The 21463-nt window shown below is 41.2% G+C and overlaps 1 protein-coding gene and 1 long non-coding RNA gene across 3 annotated transcripts; one reads left to right on the plus strand and one right to left on the minus strand.

Moving 5' to 3' along the window:
- Window positions 1-11859: 11859 nt before the first annotated feature.
- LOC100272716 (uncharacterized) lies at window positions 11860-14917 on the minus strand. 2 transcript variants are annotated; one of them, NM_001147169.1, is given in 6 exon segments: window positions 11940-12289; window positions 12421-12725; window positions 12831-13108; window positions 13208-13511; window positions 14226-14510; window positions 14626-14857. In NM_001147169.1, coding segments are annotated over 5 exon segments (1296 nt in total). In that variant the 5' UTR covers window positions 14450-14510; window positions 14626-14857; the 3' UTR covers window positions 11940-12104.
- Window positions 14918-17301: 2384 nt separating this feature from the next.
- Window positions 17302-19772, plus strand: LOC103630030 (uncharacterized). The gene is made up of 2 exons (XR_554780.1): window positions 17302-17468; window positions 19537-19772. It is a non-coding gene; the product is annotated as an uncharacterized lncRNA (long non-coding RNA).
- The last annotated feature ends 1691 nt before the right edge of the window (window positions 19773-21463 follow it).

A 21463-nucleotide genomic window follows, 5' to 3' on the forward strand; every position in this document is an offset into this window, starting at 1 on the left:
GGGAGTAAGTACTGTCTAGTTATTGTGGATGATTATTCTCGCTTCACTTGGGTATTCTTTTTGCAGGATAAATCTCAAACCCAAGAGACCTTAAAGGGATTCTTGAGACGGGCTCAAAATGAGTTCGGCTTAAGGATCAAAAAGATTAGAAGCGACAACGGGACGAAGTTCAAGAACTCACAAATAGAAGGCTTTCTTGAGGAGGAGGGCATCAAGCATGAGTTCTCTTCTCCCTACACACCTCAACAAAATGGTGTAGTGGGGAGGAAGAATAGAACTCTACTTGACATGGCGAGGACCATGCTTGATGAGTACAAGACTTCGAACCGGTTTTGGGCGGAAGCAATCAACACCGCTTGCTACGCCATCAACTGTCTCTACCTTCACTGAATCCTCTAGAAGACATCATATGAACTCCTCACCGGTAAAAAGCCCAATGTTTCATATTTTAGAGTCTTTGGTAGCAAATTCTTTATTCTTGTTAAAAGAGGTAGAAAATCTAAATTTGCTCCTAAGGCTGTAGAAGGCTTTTTACTTGGTTATGACTCAAACACAAGGGCATATAGAGTCTTTAACAAGTCCACTGGACTAGTTGAAGTTTCTTGTGACATTGTGTTTGATGAGACTAACGACTCTCAAGTAGAGCAAGTTGATCTTGATGAGCTAGATGATGAAGAGGCTCCGTGCATCGCGCTAAGGAACATGTCCATTGGGGATGTGTGTCCTAAGGAATCCGAAGAGCCTTCACATGCACAAGATCAACCATCTTCCTCCATGCAAGCATCTCCACCAACCCAAGATGAGGATCAAGCTCAAGATGATGAAAATGAAGATCAAGAGGAGCTACCTCAAGAGGAGAACAATGATCAAGTGGGAGATGCTAATGATCAAGACAAGGAAGATGATGAGGGTCCAAGGCCGCCACACCCAAGAGTCCACCAAGCGATACAACGAGATCACCCCGTGAACACCATCCTCGGCGATATTCAAAAGGGGGTAACCACTCGATCTCGTGTCGCACATTTTTGTGAACATTACTCCTTTGTGTCTTCTATTGAGCCATACAGGGTGGAAGACACATTAAGGGATTCAGATTGGGTGTTGGCAATGCAAGAGGAACTCAACAACTTCACAAGGAATGAGGTATTGCATCTTGTTCCACGTCCTAACCAAAATGTTGTAGGAACTAAGTGGGCCTTCCGCAACAAGCAAGATGAGCATGGTGTGGTGACAAGGAACAAAGCCCGACTTGTAGCCAAGGGATATTCACAAGTCGAAGGTTTGGATTTCGATGAAACCTATGCACCCATAGCTAGGCTTGAGTCAATTCGCATATTACTTGCCTATGCTACTTACCATGGCTTTAAGCTTTACCAAATGGACGTGAAAAGTGCCTTCCTCAATGGACCAATCAAGGAGGAGGTCTATGTTGAGCAACCTCCCGGCTTTGAAGATAGTGAGTATCCTAACCATGTCTATAAACTCTCTAAGGCGCTTTATGGGCTCAAGCAAGCCCCAAGAACATGGTATGAATGCCTAAGAGATTTTCTTATCGCTAATGGCTTCAAAGTCAGAAAAGCCGATCCTACTCTCTTTACTAAAACAATTGCCAATGATTTGTTTGTATGCCAAATTTATGTTGATGATATTATATTTGGGTCTACTAACAAATCTACATGTGAAGAGTTTAGTAGGATTATGGTTCAAAAATTCGAGATGTCTATGATGGGGGAGTTGAAGTATTTCTTAGGCTTTCAAGTCAAGCAACTCCAAGAGGGCACCTTCATTAGCCAAACAAAGTACATTCAAGACATTCTTACCAAGTTTGGAATGAAGGATGCCAAGCCCATCAAGACACCCATGGGAACCAATGGGCATCTCGACCTCGACACGGGAGGTAAATCCGTAGATCAAAAGGTATTCCGGTCGATGATAAGATCTTTACTCTATTTATGTGCATCTCGACTGGATATTATGCTTTCCGTATGCATGTGTGCAAGATTCCAAGCCGATCCTAAGGAAGTTCACCTTAGGGTCGTGAAATGAATCTTGAGTTATTTAGTTCATACACCTAAGTTTGGTCTTTGGTACCCCAGGGGATCCACTTTTGATTTAATAGGTTATTCAGATGATGATTGGGCAGGGTGTAAAATTGATAGAAAGAGCACATCAGGGACTTGTCAGTTCTTGGGAAGATCCCTGGTGTCTTGGGCTTCAAAGAAACAAAACTCAGTAGCTCTTTCAACCGCCGAAGCCGAGTACATTGCCACAGGCCATTGTTGCGCGCAATTGTTATGGATGAGGCAAACCCTTAGGGACTATGGTTACAAATTAACCAAAGTTCCTCTCATATGTGATAATGAGAGTGCAATCTGCATGGCGGATAATCCTGTTGAGCACAGCCGCACTAAGCACATAGCCATTCGGTATCACTTTTTGAGGGATCACCAACAAAGGGGGATATCGAGATTGCATATGTTAGCACCAAAGAACAATTAGCCGATATCTTCACCAAGCCATTAGATGAGAAAACTTTTACCAAACTTAGGCATGAGCTAAACATTCTTGATTCTAGGAATTTTCACACATAGCTCATTTATATACCTTTGATCATATCTCTTTCATGTGCTATGACTAATGTGTTTTTCAAGTATATTTCATGCTAAGTCATAGATTGAAAGGGAAATGGAGTCTTCGGCGAAGACAAGGCTTCCACTCCACTCCATCGAATTATTCATCCTTCGCCGTCGCTCCACTCCGCTCTCCAATTTGGTATAATCTTCACTCATATATTATTTACCAAAGGGGGAGAAATTTTACCAAAGGGCTTATATTTCACTCACAAGTATCCGTTTTTGGCGATTCACGCCAAAGGGGGAGAAAGTATTAGCCCAAAGCAAAAGGACCACAAAGCAAAAGGACCGCACCACCACCAATTTCAAAAATGTAGTCTTTCAAATTTGTATTAAAGAAGTTTTTTTTCAAATTAGTATCTTATTTTTAACATGATTTCAAATTGGTATAACCCCTTTCAAAATTAATATCCAACACCCTCTTGAACACTAAGAGGAGAATTTCATTGAGGGGGAGTTTTGTTTAGTCAAAGCAAAAGCGTTTGAAACAGAGGGAGAAAATTTCAAATCTTGAAAATGCTTCTCGAAATCTTATTCATATACCTTTGACTATTTACAAAAGACTTTGAAAAAGAATTTCCAAAATATTTGCAAAAACAAAACAAGTGGTGCAAGCGTGGTCCAAAATGTTAAAAATGAAGAAAGCATCCATGCATATCTTATGAAATGTAAATTGGTTTAATTCCAAGTAACCTTTGCACTTACCCTATGCAAACTAGTTCAATTCTGCACTTATATATTTGCTTTGGTTTGTGTTGGCGTCAATCACCAAAAAGGGGGAGATTGAAAGGGAAATAGGCTCACACCTTTTCCTAAATAATTTTGGTGGTTGAATTGCCCAACACAAATAATTGGACTAACTAGTTTGCTCTAGATTATGAGTTCTACAGGTGCCAAAGGTTCAACACAAACCAATAAAAAGTCCAAGAAAAGGTTCAAATAAAAAGAGCAAAAGACAACTGAAGGCAGCCCTGGTTTGGCGCACCGGACTGTCCGGTGTGCCACCGGACAGTGTCCGGTGCACCAGGGAGAATCACTCTGAACTGCTCAACTTCGGGAATTCGGGGAGCCCCTCCGCTATAATTCACTGGACTGTCCGGTGTGCCAGCGGAGTAACGGCTAACTGCGCCAACGGTCGTCTGCAAAAGCTACAGGAACATTGATCAGTGCGCAACTGCGCACACAGAGTCAGAGCAGGCGTCAGAAGGCGCACTAGACAGTGAACAATGACTATCCGGTGCACCACCGGACTGTCCGGTGGCACCACATGTCAGAGCTCCAACGGTCGGAACCCAACGGCTTGGTGATGTGGCTGGTGCACCGGACTGTCCGGTGCGCCAAACGACAGAAGCCTTCACCAACGGCCATTTTGGTGGTTGGGGCTATAAATACCCCCCAACCACCACACTTCAATCCATCCAAGTTTTCAGCCATTAAACCTCATACAAGAGCTCTAGACTTCATTCCAAGACACAAATAAAGAGATCAAATCCTCTCCCAAGTCCAGAATCACTCCAAACAAATTAGTGACTAGAGAGAGAGAGAGACTTTTTTGTTCTTTTGAGCTCTTGCGCTTGGATCGCTTTTCTTCTTCCTCTATTCTTGTTTCCAACTCACTTGTAATCAAAGCAAGAGACATCAAGTTGTGGTGGTCCTTGTAGTGGACTTAGTGTCCCGTTTGATTGAAGAGAAAGGCTCACTCGGTCTAGGTGACCGTTTGAGAGAGGGAAAGGGTTGAAAGAGACCCGGTATTTGTGACCACCTCAATGGGGAGTAGGTTTGCAAGAACCGAACCTCGGTAAAACAAATCACCGTGTCATCCGCTCTTATTTGCTTGTGATTTGTTTTTGCTCTCTCTTTCGGACTCGAATTTAATTCTAACGCTAACCCCGGCTTGTAGTGTGTGCTTAAGTTTGTAAATTTCAGATTCCTCCTATTCACCCCCCTCTAGGCAACTTTCAGGTACCCCTTACTACAGCATGAAGGCACGGTGCCCGTGCGACAATCTCTAGCCGTACGGTGAACAACACCTGACCCCACCGCGTGGATGGCTCAAGGGGCGCCACGTGGCGAGAAAAGATGGTATACCCTGGGATGCACTCAATTGGACCGGACCTCCACGAGGAAGCGTCGGACCCCTGTACGCACGACCCGGACCCTCGAGTACGATACGGAGCTCCCAAGTAGCGTGCCGGGTCCCTTGGATGGGGTCCGGATCCCTCCGAATAAGGTCCGGGCAACTCATAACGAGGTCCCGAGACAGAGGATACCCTGGCCTAAGCAAGGGTCCGGTACTGACACGTGACCAGGCTTTATCCTGTGCGCTTGCGCTCCCCACTCAGGTGGAGACCCGATGCTGCCACGTGGTTTGTTGCCCGTGACATAAGCCAGCGGGCGGAGCCTGACGTAAGGCCTCTAGGCCGCGCGGTCTCTGCATTTATTGCGGAGAGGACGCGTCGCCTGTCCACCCTGCTGACAGGCGATGTGCCCCCTCAGCATTTAATGCGTCCTGTCCACTCCGCTGGCAGGCGGCGCTAGGGCCATCCTGCAGACAACGCACCTGTCCAGTCCATTGTCAAACAGTGCGCCCGTGCTGCGCAGCAAACTGTGCTCATCATCCCTTATACGAGAAGCTTCCCCTACACACCGATACTACGCAGATCTCGGATGTTAGGGCGCAAGAAGATTGCTCTAGCAGCAAACATTAGTAGCTCCAAGTACTACATCCGTTATGTTCCTGGGCCCACATGTCGGGGCTCAGTACCCTTGTACATGCTTCCCTTAGCTATAAAAGGGGAGGCATGCAACGTTACAAGGGGAGGGCTCTTTTAGACCAAACTTAGAGAGAGACTCTAAGCTCTCAAGCTTCCACAACAATCCAACACACAGTGGAGTAGGGTATTACGCTCCGGTGGCCCGAACCACTCTAAATCCTTGCGTGTTCATGTGCTCAACGATCACTTAGCAAGACAGGCAAAACACTTAAGCCCCTTCCTCGTCTTAGGATTTAGGGCGGGTGCATTCCGCCACCCGGCCGGAGAATTCCCTCTCCAACAAATACAATACAATACAATAGAAACAAACTAACTTAATTTTATAGAGAAAGCATCACATCATCAAATTAGCAAGATTTCACAGAAAAATATAATAAATCTTTGATACACATAGTGGCCAGAAGCATAGGGCCAAATACATGTAAAAAATATAGATGTGTTACTAACAATATAAACATACTAAATTATCGAGAATTATTCTATAGTGAATTTGCAGGGTAGATCGTGAGGTCAAGAACTAAAGATAAATACACAAGAGACATGGAAAATTTGACATGTTTGGGCTCTCCATGCAAGATAAGTCCTTACATCATATGTATGTTGGTGACCATTGCTTATGATTTGATGATCTTCCCTCTTGGGGCCTCTCGTCCCTCCTTTTATAATCCAAGATTGAGTGATTACAAGGAAGTTTTCTAGACTTCTGCCATATAAGGTTATGTATCAATCTAACCGAGCCTAACTAGGACCTTTATCTCTATCTTTACATGCATGTTTCCTTTACCATCCGTACTCTACATATTATGTGGATATCAACTAATCTAATAAGATCTTGCATCTTTATCTTTCTCAGACATGTCAAGTATCTCTCTAACACATAGGCGGAGTCCCTGGATAGCATAGCCGAGTTCTTAGATACACCTATTATGGTCTTGTTCGATAAGGGTACCCCTAATATATATCCTTAACATAAATGGTCTCAAGTTACGATGTAATAATTGAAATCAAAAGCAAACATGTTGAGTTACACTATTTTAGTTTCATAGTGCTTTATATTGATACATTAGCTATCAGTCTTTATGCTAAATGGTTATGGTTGGAAGGCCTTCCACTCCAAAAAATAGGTCAAATTGCTTGCATGTTCCACAAAAGGTTGTAAACACAAAATACTTGCGACGCATGATAAAAGAGATAAAATATCAATTTTCCCTCGTATTGTGGGTACATTTCTATTTTCCCTTCTCTCTATGTTCTTCCTCAATAGGTTGGTAGTCGAGATCATAAATATCCTCATGGATGCACCAGCGTGAGTGTCAAAATTTCATGTATGGTTTTGATAATTGAGACAACTAGTGGACTAAACTTTACTCTTGTATTATGAATGAGATAGGTTAAGTCCACATCCAAGGTGGAGTAAGATTAACAACCATGAGAAGGATCGTGTTGGCCATAAAGGATGATCAAGTGCTCAACATGGAAAAGAGCAATGAGAAAAGGCAAAATGCATGGGCTCAAGGAAAAGGTATAATTTAGGATTTTAAGTTAGGGCTATAAATAGAGTGCATAGTATAATTAATCCACCAATTGAGTATGCCAGTCGAGGTGCAATAGAGTGCATATTATAATTTAGGATAGATGGTCCTACTATTAAGACAAGAGTTTGTTGGGGGGAGCGCCTCTGGCTGATGTTCCTCAAACTAACGTGTTTTATTTGTTTCCCCATTTGTTTTTGGATTAATTATGTAAGTTTTGTATAGGAGATCTTTGTGGCCCAAATAAAGTAACAACTTTGTCATCAAGGAAGAAGTAACGACTTCGTCACTAGGACTCGATCGAAGTGTTCCAGAAGGAGCGAATGTTGCCATCAATGTCAGGAGCGAAGCAGGATTGAGGATGCTTGCACAACACGTTTAGTGGAGGAAAATACGACAAGGCCCCTAATAGATTTAGTAAATCATGTGTATAGTGTATGAGGATATGATGCAATTTTATATGAGTTGTACGTTGCGCCAGCAGTATAAATAGTGGTATAGTGCCCATCCAAGGGGAATCTTCTAGCTATTTATGCATACACCTATCCTCAGATTGTTCAACATCTAAAGCTGTAAGGTATAGACATCCTCCGACCACCTTCAAGTTTTCTAAATGTAGCTTCATTATCGCATGTAATTAAAGGAAAGAAAATAAAAGGGATGAAGTTCATGGTGCATGAATTTCGTACATTCAATTCTTCATGCTTTATCTCATTAAATGTCTTTATTTACTATTTTAACCTTCTCCCATTGGTCTACTCATTCATCATGAGTAAATTAAACAGATGAAGAATCATATTCATTTAATTATGTTGCCCTATTTTGGCTGTCTAAAAGAATCTTAGCAGGCGCCCAATAGAGTCTAACTAGACAATTCCGCCATCTAGTGTCACTAGGTGCGGAATCATATGCATTGCATATAGCCTAAGTGACATGCATGAGCGCAAGTGAAAATATTTGTTGGAAACACTTTGAAAATCCTAACTATGCTTTAATATGTTTGGCAAAAAAATCTGAGCGTTAGCACTCTTAAAAAGAATAAGAAAATGCTCTTGATGTAGATTTTCTAAAGGCGCCAGACATCTTCAATGATGCAACATACATGATCACTAGAAATGAAGTTGACATGCATTAGTTTTTCACTAGAAATGAAGTTGACCTGCAATAGTTTTCAGCCAAGCATAATGGTGCCATGTATGCACTGAATATGGTGCTCGGATGTGTTTTGGTGATGCACTAGATGAATCATCAGATTGGCCACCACTGGATGTGTTTGGTGTTGTGTCTGCTGAAAGCATTAGATACTTAACAATAGTAATGGTCAATTTATATCCATTGAGGAGGGATCAAACATGTATGGTGTAGGGACTAATGGTGCACTGGACATGTCAGGTGCCCTCAATTTTTAACCACCAATTAGTAACATTTGGATTTTAAGTTAGAGTTATAAATAGACCCATTGTCCAGCCTTCGTAGGAACTCCTTTACTCCTTACACCTAAGAACACCTCTAAGGACTCGAGCAACATACTCCACTCATCTTTCAGTTCATCTTTTGAATGACATTAGAGAGCTTGCATTGCATTACATATAGTTGTTGCGTCTCATAGCACTAGTTGAGTGGATTAGGTTGGTTCTACTTTTGTTAATCTTGGTAATTTTCATCACCTAGATAGTTTGGAGTTTGTAGGATCATTGAGCCGCTATTAGAGAATGTTGGTAGCTCCGATCATCAATTAAGAGGAGCTCTTATGCTTATTCCCCATGGAAGATTCATGAAGAGCAACGCTAGTCAAATTGTGGCTCATTGGAGTGTCTCTTTAGCCTGGTTCTTATGGTGCCCTCACTGTGGGCTTCGTAGGTGATACCAATTAGCACATGAACCACCTAGCTTGGACTCGTCATAGTGAGAACATGGGTTAATGATAAGCAACCAAACTTCACAGATATATCTTGAATCATCTATTATCTTATATGTGGTTTTCACTCCTAAATTACTCTTGCAAATACTCAACTAATTTTGTGTAGATTATTTAGTAATTCTTGTTTGATATGCCTTGCTAGTAGCATGTTTAGTTCAATATATATTAGAGACTAAGATTCCTGAATTATTTGGGAGGCTTACATAGAATAAAATAAGGCTAGAGCAAGTATACTCTTCCATGTCACCTATTATCCTAAGCAACTTTTCTCTAGAGATTAGTGAAAATTTATAGAAGAAGTTTTATAGAATATTCACCCCTTTTTAGCCATCTAGGCGCTAATAGAGTGGCAGGAGCACTGACCTAGGAACCTTAATTACTTGATCCAAGGAAAAATTGATCATTTCACATCTTTTTATCTCTCTTGTCAAGCAAGAAAAATGTTTTTCAATTAGTGTCAAGTGGAAAATTGACAAATGAGTAGTTTCCATCAGCGAAACCGTAATTTCCATGAGCAATCCTACAATTGAAGACTTCCCTATAACATATTTTCCTTTGGGAAAATATACCCTAAGGGCTAGTTTGGCAACAGAGAAATTATATTTATAGTAGATATAGTTTCCAATATATTGCATCGAAGTATCAAAAAGAGTTTTCTAATCATGTGGTTTTGTAGAGATTAAAGATAGGAAAGATATTCCCTATAATATAAGATATAAGTAAAAAAAGAAAGCTAGATATAAGAAGATAACACATAAATGGATGATGTCATAAAACTTAAATAAGGGGTGACTTTATGAGACCCCCATATCTTAGTACCGATTAGAGCCACCAACCAATTATTTAAGGGTTTTTCCTATGACACCATGGACAGAAGGGGAGTTTTGATCATACTTTGTTCATGGTAATTTTTATGGGAGGTTCTACCAAATTTGTTCGAGAAAATTCTCTATATGCCATTGCAATTTTGCCCAGTACCTTATTTGCTATCACAAATATCCAAATCCCTTATGTGTCACTCGGTTACAATTTGTTTTCCTTCCATGCTATCATCAGTGGCACAAAAGAGTAAGAAATTTGCATCTCCTAATCCCACCTATGTCATTAGCATTGGCATGGAATGGTAAGAAATTGCATAGCATAGAAGGGATTAGGATATTTGATGGCAAATAAGGTAGTGGGCAAAATTGCAATGGCATGCAGGGAATTGCCCCAAGACAACATTACATGCAGTATATACTAATATAATACCTTAGAACATCAAGTTAGTGCATATTGTCTAGTTCCCTATACCTTTTTATATTTAAATGTTCCATCTAATTTGCTATCCATGTTTATAATTATTCAACTTTCACTAGATACTACTTATAATTATGATGGAACATGGCATTACGCACGTGCTAGACTCAATGCGAATGTCATTATCATACTACCAATAGACCATGGACATTCTTAACGAGTAATTGATGTATTCCAACTTCACTATCTGACCATTGCTTTTATTCAGTCATGGACCAAACATCACTCGTTTTCATGTGCAGGACAAGGAGTATCCTCTGCAAAAACGATCCTAGTCTAAAAGAAAAACTTATGCTCGGAACAAACTTTTTGGCTATGTTGTCGGCTAATAATACTCAATAATACCAAAAAAGGCAAGGCAGATATTTTTATGTATATTACCTTTATGAATTCATTCACATGTTTATTGGTAACAAGACAGTGGATAAAAAATAACGAAGTACTTATGAAAATATGCACCATATATTTTGTTGCCAATAATATTATCCAAAGTTTCTGGTTTGCTATATTAATTATTTGGCAAATGACATCTAATGAAAATGAAGAAAGAACTTCTCCCATTGAATGCGATCACGGCAATTCAAGGCCAACTTGTAGAGTTGTTATATAACTAGGTTGTATCGAAAGATGGAAAGTTCCACTACGACAAAAGAAGTCTTCCATGAGAATTCCAAGTTATATGAATAAAAATATGTAATATATAATGATATTCATAGTAGTAGTTAGTTGTATAAATATTTTACATGAATTTTTTCAAATAAAAAGGCAATACTATGCATATATTTTACATTGTATATATATCACTATTAATATATAGTGTACTTACCGTTATTTTTAAATTTTATAAATTATAAGAATTTAATATATAGTTTATAGGTGATGTAAGTAAATTAAAATATAGAGCTAATATACGCGCTTTAGTACTGGTTATACCGAACAACCGGTACTAAAGAATCTCTATTAATAGCAGTGATAGCTACAACCAGTATGAAAGTGGTCTAGAGCATGAATACTCTACTACCGTGTAATCTCATTTAGTGCTGGTTTGATGATCAGAGAATGAGAAGGATCCATGGGAAGAAAACCTCTTGCTCTTCATATCTCTTCTGCGACAGTGTATCACTACGTCAAAAACGTGTCTTTGGTGGTTTTTCATTTGAGATCGTTTGAAAAAATCGAGTTTTAACTACTCCGCGAAGTTTCAAGTAGTGACATGTTTATTCACTTATGTATATATATTAGTGCCGTGTATTTAAATACATGTGACTAAACATATATATATGACATTTAAAACCAGTGACATGTTTCTAAATACACATCACTAAGGTATAAGTATTTGTGACGTGCATTTAAATACATGTCACTAAACAGATCTGACATCTGAAGTCAGTGACATGTTTCTATATACACTTCACTAAATAAATTTGACGTCTAAAGCCAGTGACATATTTATATGTACATGTCACTAAACAGATCACAATAGAGACACGTAAAATAAAAGATGTCACTGGGTTATTACCATATTTCGATATTATTGACACGTTTTTACAATAGATATCACATGTGCACAGTCGTTAGTGATTTGTTTTAAAAAAATGTCACTGTAAAAAATTAGTGACACGTTAGTGTACCATCCTGCTTTAGTACCAAGTTATAGTCATCAACTGATATTGAAGCACCATTAAACACTTGCCATGTAATTAGGAGTAAAGACTGAGCAGTGACGGTCATCCATATATAATTGGCCATGCTGATAACAGGATGGACCACAACATCGATTAAGCATAGGATTTGACATTGAGTATTACACAACATACCCGAAAACACACGGAATTATTCAACAACATAAAACATTATTAAGCTTTCCAAAGCATCGATTGTTCCATCTAGAACGCGGTCATCCTTGTAGTAGCCACAAAGTGCTTTATTAATTTGCACTGAAATTTCACTTCATTGTGGCCAGACGATTGATGAACACATTGAAGGCTTGGTCTGTGTCAACCATACTAACTCTGACAGCCCTTGCATCCACTCCAAACCTTGTGCCACCTCGAGTGATAATCTTTTTCTCGAGTAGGAAGGCCTCCAGATCTTCAATATCATCCTTGTTGTAGCGAAGCCATGCAAATGCTAACCAAGGAAAATAATGAGTTTTTTTTTGTCCTCGACGATGTTATTTACAAATAAAAGCATAAAAACAACAATATAATTGCACTAGTCGTAGATGTAAGAATGGAAATTTAAAATGTGTGGTTCCTTACGAGGATTGGCGGTGACAGTCTCATTGGAAAAGCTACAATAGCCAGATAGCTCATAAGGGAGAGTAAAGATGTCTGAGGCTGCCACAGCTGCACGAAGTCTAGCCCAGCGAGCCGCCATTTTTTCCTTGGCGAAATGGAAGAGTTGGCTTGTTTTACCAGAGGATGGTACCGGCTCATAGCCATTACATATTGCCCCGATAATCTTAGCGGCACGAAGTTGAGAGTCCTTGGATACACCGATTGTGTTGAGCTCTATAAACTTGATCATCTTCTGAGCCACCTTAGTATCCTTCACCAATGCCCACCTACAAGCATCTCCACGTAAACAAACCACCGTACTTCATATCATATCTCGTAATTACTACGTGTATATATATGAAATTAACAACTGATGACCAAGAAATGGTTACCCCAGCCTGGTGCCGGCATGGCCGGTGCATTTGGAGACGGTGAACAGCATGATGTCATGGGCAGCTGCCTCGGTGATGGGTGTGTACTGCGGCCAGTAGTAGGCGAAGTCATAAACAGGCTTGCTAGACTTGGATTTGATGACAGGCTTCCGGAGGCCACCATCAGGGTTGTTTGGGGAGCAGACGAGCTCAATACATGTGTCGCCATCAAATGTATTGGCATCACCAGCCCAACGGTAGAGCGCAGAGTTTAGATAGTTGGTCACAGATGGGTAAGACTGCACATGTGTTCAAAATCGATCATCAGCTAGCAGATGATTAATCAATCGAACCACAATTTTATTGATTGATTGGTTGATGGCTGAACGTATTCTTACCGAGTAGTACGGTGCCGGTGAGACGACGTTCATGGGTGTGCCGTCACTTGCAGGTGAGAGCGCGTACAGCACGGCCTGAAAGAGCTGAGTGGAGCCTGTCCCGACGAGCACATGGTACCCGTCTACAACGGCATTCCCCACGAGCCTGTGGAGACGCCGCACCTCGCGCTCGAATCCAGGCTCCAGGAACCAACAGATGCCGCCGAGGTCGGAGAAGTAGCTCATTGTTTGCCAACCAGGGATGAAGATCGAGGCGCTATCTCCTGTGCCGCGCCAGAACTCCTCGTACATAGTCGGGTCGCCACTGCAACCAACCAACCAAAAGTCAAAAACATACAGTAGCATGCATGCTTTGCATGGACGACGACGATTAAGTTCATAGCATACAGAGAACAGTCAACAAAGTTAAGATTCAAATAAGAGTACTCGTCCATGCATCTATATGTGTATAAGGGGTTGGTAATTGCAAGGCTGTACTGTTTTGTCTGAAACTAACAGTATGTATATTTTGGTTTAGGGCCACTATATATGCCATTTCGATCTTTTCCAACCCATCTCTATTTTAACTTCGCACTATTTCCTAAATAATTAACCAACCAAACAAACAAACAGAACAAAAGCACGATATATATAATAATCAAACGAAATAAACAAATACTACTATATATCTGCAATTAATCAGGAAAAGTATACAAACACTAGCTGCTAATAATCAACAACTAATCAGGCAACAAGGATCGATGCACATGTCCTTGCTAGATGGAGAGGGCAGGACCCTGAGCGGGACTTCACTAGTGTACGTCTTCGTTCCAGATGCCTCACTCACATATATGCATAGCTAGGGCTCGATCTGGTTCCCCAAATGGAACGGACCTTCACTAGTGACTCCAGCAGGACAGAATAGATCGATGGACGAGCAGTGGGAGAGACCAATACATACAGTACAGACGGTAAAAATAATAACGAGTGATTTATCGATGATGGATCGGATCCCCAGGCAGCAAAGCATATCACTCACTGATCGAGGTTGACGATGGAGTCCGAAGTGACCGGCGGCTTCCCTCTTGACGGCTCCACCTCCCCGCCGCCACCGTTGTTGTCGGATCGGTTCCCGCCGCCGAAGTAGCGCCGGCGGATGTACGTCGCGATCCACGCGAGGTTCACTGCGACGGTGGCCAGGATCCCGATCCTTCCAGCGCAGCGCAGCGCCGCCGCCATCCCGCCGCTCTCCCTACCGGCCATCTCCTCCTCCTCCTCCTCCTCCTCCTCCTCCTCTCCCAGACCTCACCGGCCTGCCCCTGCACTGCAGGGACGGAATGCGAGGCTAGTGAGAGCGCTGTGTCTGTGTGTGTGCCTCCCTCCGCAGGGGGGGATGCGGTCTTATAGCTGACGAGGGCGAGACCCGCACGGCGTCTTGCCTTGCCACGCCGCGCCGGCCGGTGGCGTCTAGCGCTCGTCAGCTCGATCACCTTTCGGCGTGGCGCACTCGACCAGCAACGGCAGCGAAGGAAAGCCTGGATCCCCGTGGGCGTAACGGCGAGCGCGCCTGGACGTACGTGCAAGCGTGCGGTGCTGAGGCCTCTGGGTTGTTAGGTCGCCGGCGGCGCGGCGCGGAAGGACGATGTGGCCTGGGTTATCGAGGAGAGGACGCGACACAAGGCTCTGCTGAGGGTTTATGGATGCATGTGTGAGTGCGGCGTGACCCCATATGAGGGTTTGTTTCAGAAGGCCACGCATCTATAACTGACCGAGGCGCGGTTGTTGCTATGTGGATTGGACTGGTGTGCTGGCCTGGCCGGGACGACGGCCACCGTGAATCGAAGCAAGGGCAGCCTGGCTCCGCTCATCAGGGTGTGAATCTCGTGTTTGCGGCAACACAGCAAGCACGATTAACTGCAAATAATCAAGATTCAACACCTAAATGCATGTTTTTAGCTGTCACCAAACCTGCAGTCCCGCCGCAACAGGTATATACCCTATGGTATCGCGCTCATACCTACATACCCATATTTATTTTATTAGGGATAGTTTGAAAAACTTAAATTCCGTCCGTAATACTAGGAAATTTTCCCCTCAATCGTCTCCGGTAATCTCATGAGTGATTTAAGTTTTTAAACTAGCCATCAAAATTTATTTGACACATGAAAAATCTCATACCATGTGTTGATGTAATTTTGTGCCCGTACGCGTGTCGAGATAGACACGGTGGTTACCTACACCGTACCTAAGAAAAAAAATATAACACACGCAGTAAACACTGACAATATAAACAAATAACATATATCTATAAATATATAACATATGTAATAGTAAAAATTAGTGTATATATATATGTGATGGCTTATATGCATGTCAATAGGTGTGCTTGTTGGACCATGCATATTTTGGACTACAATAGGTTGGAGATGGCTTTGGGAATTATACTTGTATGTTGAGTATATACACACTCTCATAAGTTTATTCTTTCATGTACAAAACCATACTCGTACCCATGAACCCAGTGGTTATGGTGTTTTATTGTCAATTAACATATCCATAGTTAGGTAAATTCGCCCACATCTATGCTCTAAAAATCATTGCATTTTGGGATTACCATCCCTAGGTTGCTGGTGTGCAATGACAAATAAATTTGCATGTTTTCTGGTTGAGAGTTAGAGCTGGTAAAAAAAAATTGGTGGGGCGATCCCCATGCTGCTTTCGTGGGCACATGGTGCGAATTCACAACACATATCCATGCAAAAGATTATCCAACACATTTAAATGCTATAGAAAATTACGAGTAATACCTTAACGGGGCGTTTAGATCCCTTTATTTTAGAGGAATTGGAATTCACTCAATAATATAACTTATTTAGTTTAGAATTTGACATTCCACCACTTTTCAAAGTTCAGAATTAAGCCTATCTCAAATTCATGGGATGGAGGATTGGAAATGATTTTATTCATTAGTAGAATTTGTTTCTACTCTGTTAACTTACATGACACTCTTCGTCTCGCTCCTCTATAGTAAAAATATAGCACATAAATATCTCCGATATCTTGCTAATAATAGTATACAAATATATTTTTGTGTAAAACCGAATTAGCTTAATTGATATATGCCTAAATTACTATTATTAGAATGGAATTCAATTCCAATGATCTAAATGAGGCGTGAAAGAAAAGATATAACACTTATAGGCTAGTTTGGATGATTTCTCATGCACATGTGTCGTAAATCGACGTTAAAGGCTAGTTTGGAAACTCGAAACCTCTCCGAGATTGAAAGGCATTAAGGGCCTCGATCCCATCTAATTCCGAAGGGGGTTTGAGTTTTCAAACTAGCCCTAATTGTCCATGGCTACCTTGAGGATTATTCTCATTGATAGAATTCTCCAAAGATTTTTAAAGTGTCCTCTAAATAATAATTTTCTTACCTTTCAAGTTACAAATCTTATAATAAATATCCTTGTTAATAAAAATAACTAAATAAAAGACCCCAATATGATTTAGGCTTTCCCTTTTGTTGAACCATATATTTAATCTCTTAACAAAGAATATCTATAAGGAAACTCTATCCTTAAATGACTATTATTTTGTTGTGTGTTTATTAATCACATATCTAAAACATTATCTTAAATATATAGCAATTAATAGAAAATTTGCATTCATGCTGAGATTCATTGGTTGTTGCATTTGAATTGTTAAATTAAGAACTGAAATTGAAACAAAAATTGGAAGTTTGAATTTGAAAACTGAAAACAAAATAGAAAATAGGAAATAGAAAAGAAAAAGAAAGGGAATTCCTTATTGCTCCTTGGGCCGAATCCGCCCCAACCGGCCCGCTTCACCTTCACATTTTGCCAGCCCAGCCCTACACCGTGCGCGCCTGCACTCATGTGCATGGGATCTCCCGCCGACACCTCGGGACCACTCGTCAGCTGAGCGCCACACAACACTCATCTTCACGTGTCACTGCCGTGTGGGCCTAGGTCACCAGAGCCATCTTCGTCGTTCTGTTGCGATGCCAACGTAAGAGTTCATGCGATCTCCATGACCAACTGACCTCCATCCCCATGGGCTATAAGAACCGAGCCACGTGCCCTCACCTATCCCTCTTCGTCGAACCGAAAGCACCACCAGCGACAAAGAGAGAGCGCAACGAGCAGTGGAGGAGCCACCACCACCGCCATGAGCTACGAAGCACAGCCACCGAGGTCAATGCACGCTCGCCATTGGCCGCTCAATGCCGTGGTTGGGCTTCGTCGCCTCTTCATCACCGGTGAGTAGCCTTTAGTTGAGTTCGTCGTTTACACCTAGACGTGTAGAACCTGTCCGTTCGTGTGTTGGAGTACTGGATTGGCCCAGCACCTTGCTCCGGTGAGCATCACTGACGCGGCCATGTTGCCCGCCGTGTTTATAGTCCGGACGAAGAAGGGGAAAACATGTATGTCCGATCTGCAACTGACTGATCTGGGGTTGTCCGTTCGTGGGGCAGATCGGGGTTGTCGATTGGGTGATGGACGATGTAGAACATATCAGAAGCGTATTACTTCATTGATACCTTGTGGGTCGTCGGATGAGGAACCGATGGTCATCGGGTCACGCAAGTAATACGATCGAGCAAATTTGTAAAGAGTCCCCGATGTTTTCGTGAACTAACCCGCATTCCAAACATAGTTAAAAGAAATTTAATTCAGGTGCTCAGTTCTTGCAAAATAGACCTGAACTTTTAAAATAGGCATTGCCATCCAGAGAATCCAGGAAATCATAAATAAATCTAGAAAAATGATTTTTAAGTATAAAAATAATTTCCTAAACTTTGGGAAATCTTATCTCCTATGTTTTTACTCTATTTTAGTCTGTTCAAGCTGTATTACAATAATATTAATATTGCCTACACCTTACTAACCTTATTTTATCATATAACATGTTTTCCAAGAATAAGTAACTAATTTGTTTAACCTATGTTTATTGGATTAAGTTGTCTAAGTCTAAGTTAATGTTGTATTTTAATTTAGATCATATATAATTTGACTAAAATATGATTTAGATATAACCTAGATTAAAAGTTGAATAAACTTAGTTATATTTTTATCTCATGATTTATATTGATCAACATAGAACATAGTTTCCATAGTTAATCACAGAGATCTTCTGAAAACCAAATCTTAGCAACTATAACTTCAATTTTAGTGGTTCTCAAACCTACAGTCTTGTAGCAATGTGTAGAATACTAATATGTGGTTTGTTTCCATCTTTGGTGTAATGTTACCATATCCCATTATTTGCTTGTCTATATGTATTGCTACGTGTAGAAGCGAGGTGGCCAGGAATCTGGAGCCTAACTTTTGGGGCAGCATCTGGACAACAAGGTTATCGCAAGTATAAGACAAGTTGTGTCCTTGATCGCATTTTTTTACCTAATAATGTTCATGATAATCGTCGTGACATGATTAGGTTAAATTGATGGGACCTAATAGGTTACCTAGTTTTGTTTACCCTACACCTTGCATATAAATGAATTATTGGATAGTCTTGCTATTGCTCTACATGGTTTTAGGATTAATGCTATATATGAATTATGATCATATGCCATATTATTATTGTCAATGGATTCTTTATTGTTCATGATAAGATTATTTGGTTAATTGGAACATGGAGAACCACCCGTGAAAATAGTGGTACCACAAGGGTGGAATGGGACGCCCTTGGCCAAGTAATTTGGAAACCTAGGGAGAGATTACCTTACTCGAAAGGGGCAAGCGAGGAGTGTGTGGCTGCAGAGTATAGGGAGGTTCTTGGGTCGAACTGACTGTAATAGCTTTTCGGATGAGGGATTCCTATGCTTCCTTCTTCTTGATACTGTAGCAGGTTTTCTCAAACTAGTGGAACTTTGGAAAGGCCTCGTAGTGCTATCCTGCCTTGTCTCCTTGGTATAGATGAATGAGATTCGAGACCCCTTGGCAAATGGGTAATACGGCTTGTGGGTAAAGATGTGCAACCTTTGCAGAGTGTAAAATTGATATATCAGTCGTGCTCACGGTCAAGAGTGGCTCGGACACTCACATGATTAACTTACAGAATTAAATTTAATCTATCATGCATTGCATTGTGGGAATTATTAATTGTGATCTCTTATTTAACTGGGTTGGTATCTACTTATACTCAGTAATTGCTAATAAATTTTTGACCAACTTATTTAAAAGCGATGCTCAACCTTAACAATTTTCTTTGGTAAGCTTTACACTACATATGAGCCCCTACCGTAAGTGAGCTCATGCATATTATTCCCCACACTTGCTGAGCAATGAATGTATGTGAGCTCACCATTGCTATAATCACACCAGGTCAAGAACAAGTACCGCCAAGATGAGGAGCATGAAGGATGCTACGATGAGTTCGGGAGGTCTAGTCCGATGTCTCCCAATCAACTATGGTTGCAGAGGATCATTGTTGTCATATAATGTATATTTATGTAGCTGTTTTGTACAAAACTTCTATTATATAATAAAGATGTAACATTGATTTATGTACCATGAGTAGTCATATGTGTGAGACTTGAACCTAACACAAATTTAAGACACACCTAGATTTGTCCTTAAATTCAGGTGTGGCATTGATCTTGTTTTGTTAATTCTATTTTGTTTCTCTCCTATTTTAGGCTAGCAAAAAATCATACCTTACCTACATCTGACAAACCAACACCTTACCTAGCAAAAAATAAGGGACAAACCAAGAAGGGGAGAATGATGAGTACATAAATATCAACTATATGGTCAAGATCCAATCAATCATAGTCACAAGCTCAAGGGGAGTTGAAGTCCAGTTTATTCGCGAATCTGGTTTGGACTGCAGGACTGGGTATTACGAAAACAAATGCCCAGGCCACATACAAACTTTGTTTTTGACGTTCTAGATACCGTTGGAAAGCTATGAAGATAAGCTTTCTAGCACAACAGGTCCCACATCAATATTTGGTTGGAGCTGATCAGAATCGTCATAGCAAGATGATGTCCAGAATCTACCATAAATCAGCGGCGCCTGTTTTTAGGCCTAAAGACCTTGTACATCCTAGGGTTGCTCAAGCACCCCATTGGACACTGCCTGAGTCGAGGACGAATTCAATTCATGTGGGGGAGAATAATGAGGTCATAACTCCCGTACAAACAATGCATGGACCGACAACATGAGCACGTGCACGAAAGCTGAAACTCTAGGTTTGTTCTAACCTAGTCAATTGTGTTTTAGAGTTTATGCTTGGTGTCATGAATGTTTTAATAATTAGGAACTTTAGAGATGACCATAAAAGACTTGGGAAAGTCTAAGGTGTCAAGGAAGAGCAGTAAGGACGTCCACAACAGGAAGGAGATCAAGTCCAACTCGGCTGCGATTCCATCTCGGGTTCCAGGACTAGTCTGCACCAAAATGGACGCCCAAAATGCATCCGGACTCCGATTGTGACAGACTTGATAAGGTTGGAAAGACAAGAAGATTATCTAACCAACCCAACTTGTCCCACCTTATAATTCATATGGAGTCAAAGGGAATCGTCAAAACATTTCAGCACCCAGATTTTGGTTTGGTGCTATGACACCGTTTGTTGGGCCGTTGTGCCGTGTATCGAGTTGGAGCTCATTAGGGGTACCTCCAGGGGTTGTGCATGCCACTAACCTATATTTTAATAGCAGTCGCCGCTACATTAGGATATGGGTTTTGCTTAGAACATATCTGTCATCGAACAATGTCGACGTTCATCGGTTTGTGAGACCCCACCTCGTGATCAATGCAGTTTTGATGGCGTTCTTCTGGTACTTGTTTGTGTTCTTGATTGCACTCACATGGATAAGCCTTCGTGGCAAGGTCACTTGTGTGTCAATGGGTGATAACTAATGGAGCAGCGGTGTAGTGATTGCGAGGATACATTCGCTCGGAGCCTTGGACCATTAACGTCGAGATCTCCACCCAATCAAGTTATTGTACCTCATGAAAGATCGGTCCTTGCCATCTATCAATAAACCAATCACTTAAGATCTCATGTACTATGGTCCAACTCTCATAAATATGAATAAGGATGTCTATCTACCCTATACATGGATGTGATCTCTATGCATTTGAGAGATTGCAAGAATTTAGAGTAGATTGCACCTTCAATAACTCTAAGATACTCTTAACATAACAGGAAAACCATGAGAACCATACATAGCGCCAATCACCACAACAACCCCCTAGGGCAAACTACAAATTTATTGAAAGGACATTTAGTCTAACACATCT

This window comes from Zea mays, chromosome 6, assembly GCF_902167145.1.
Source record: "Zea mays cultivar B73 chromosome 6, Zm-B73-REFERENCE-NAM-5.0, whole genome shotgun sequence".
NCBI classification, from domain to species: Eukaryota; Viridiplantae; Streptophyta; class Magnoliopsida; order Poales; family Poaceae; genus Zea; species Zea mays.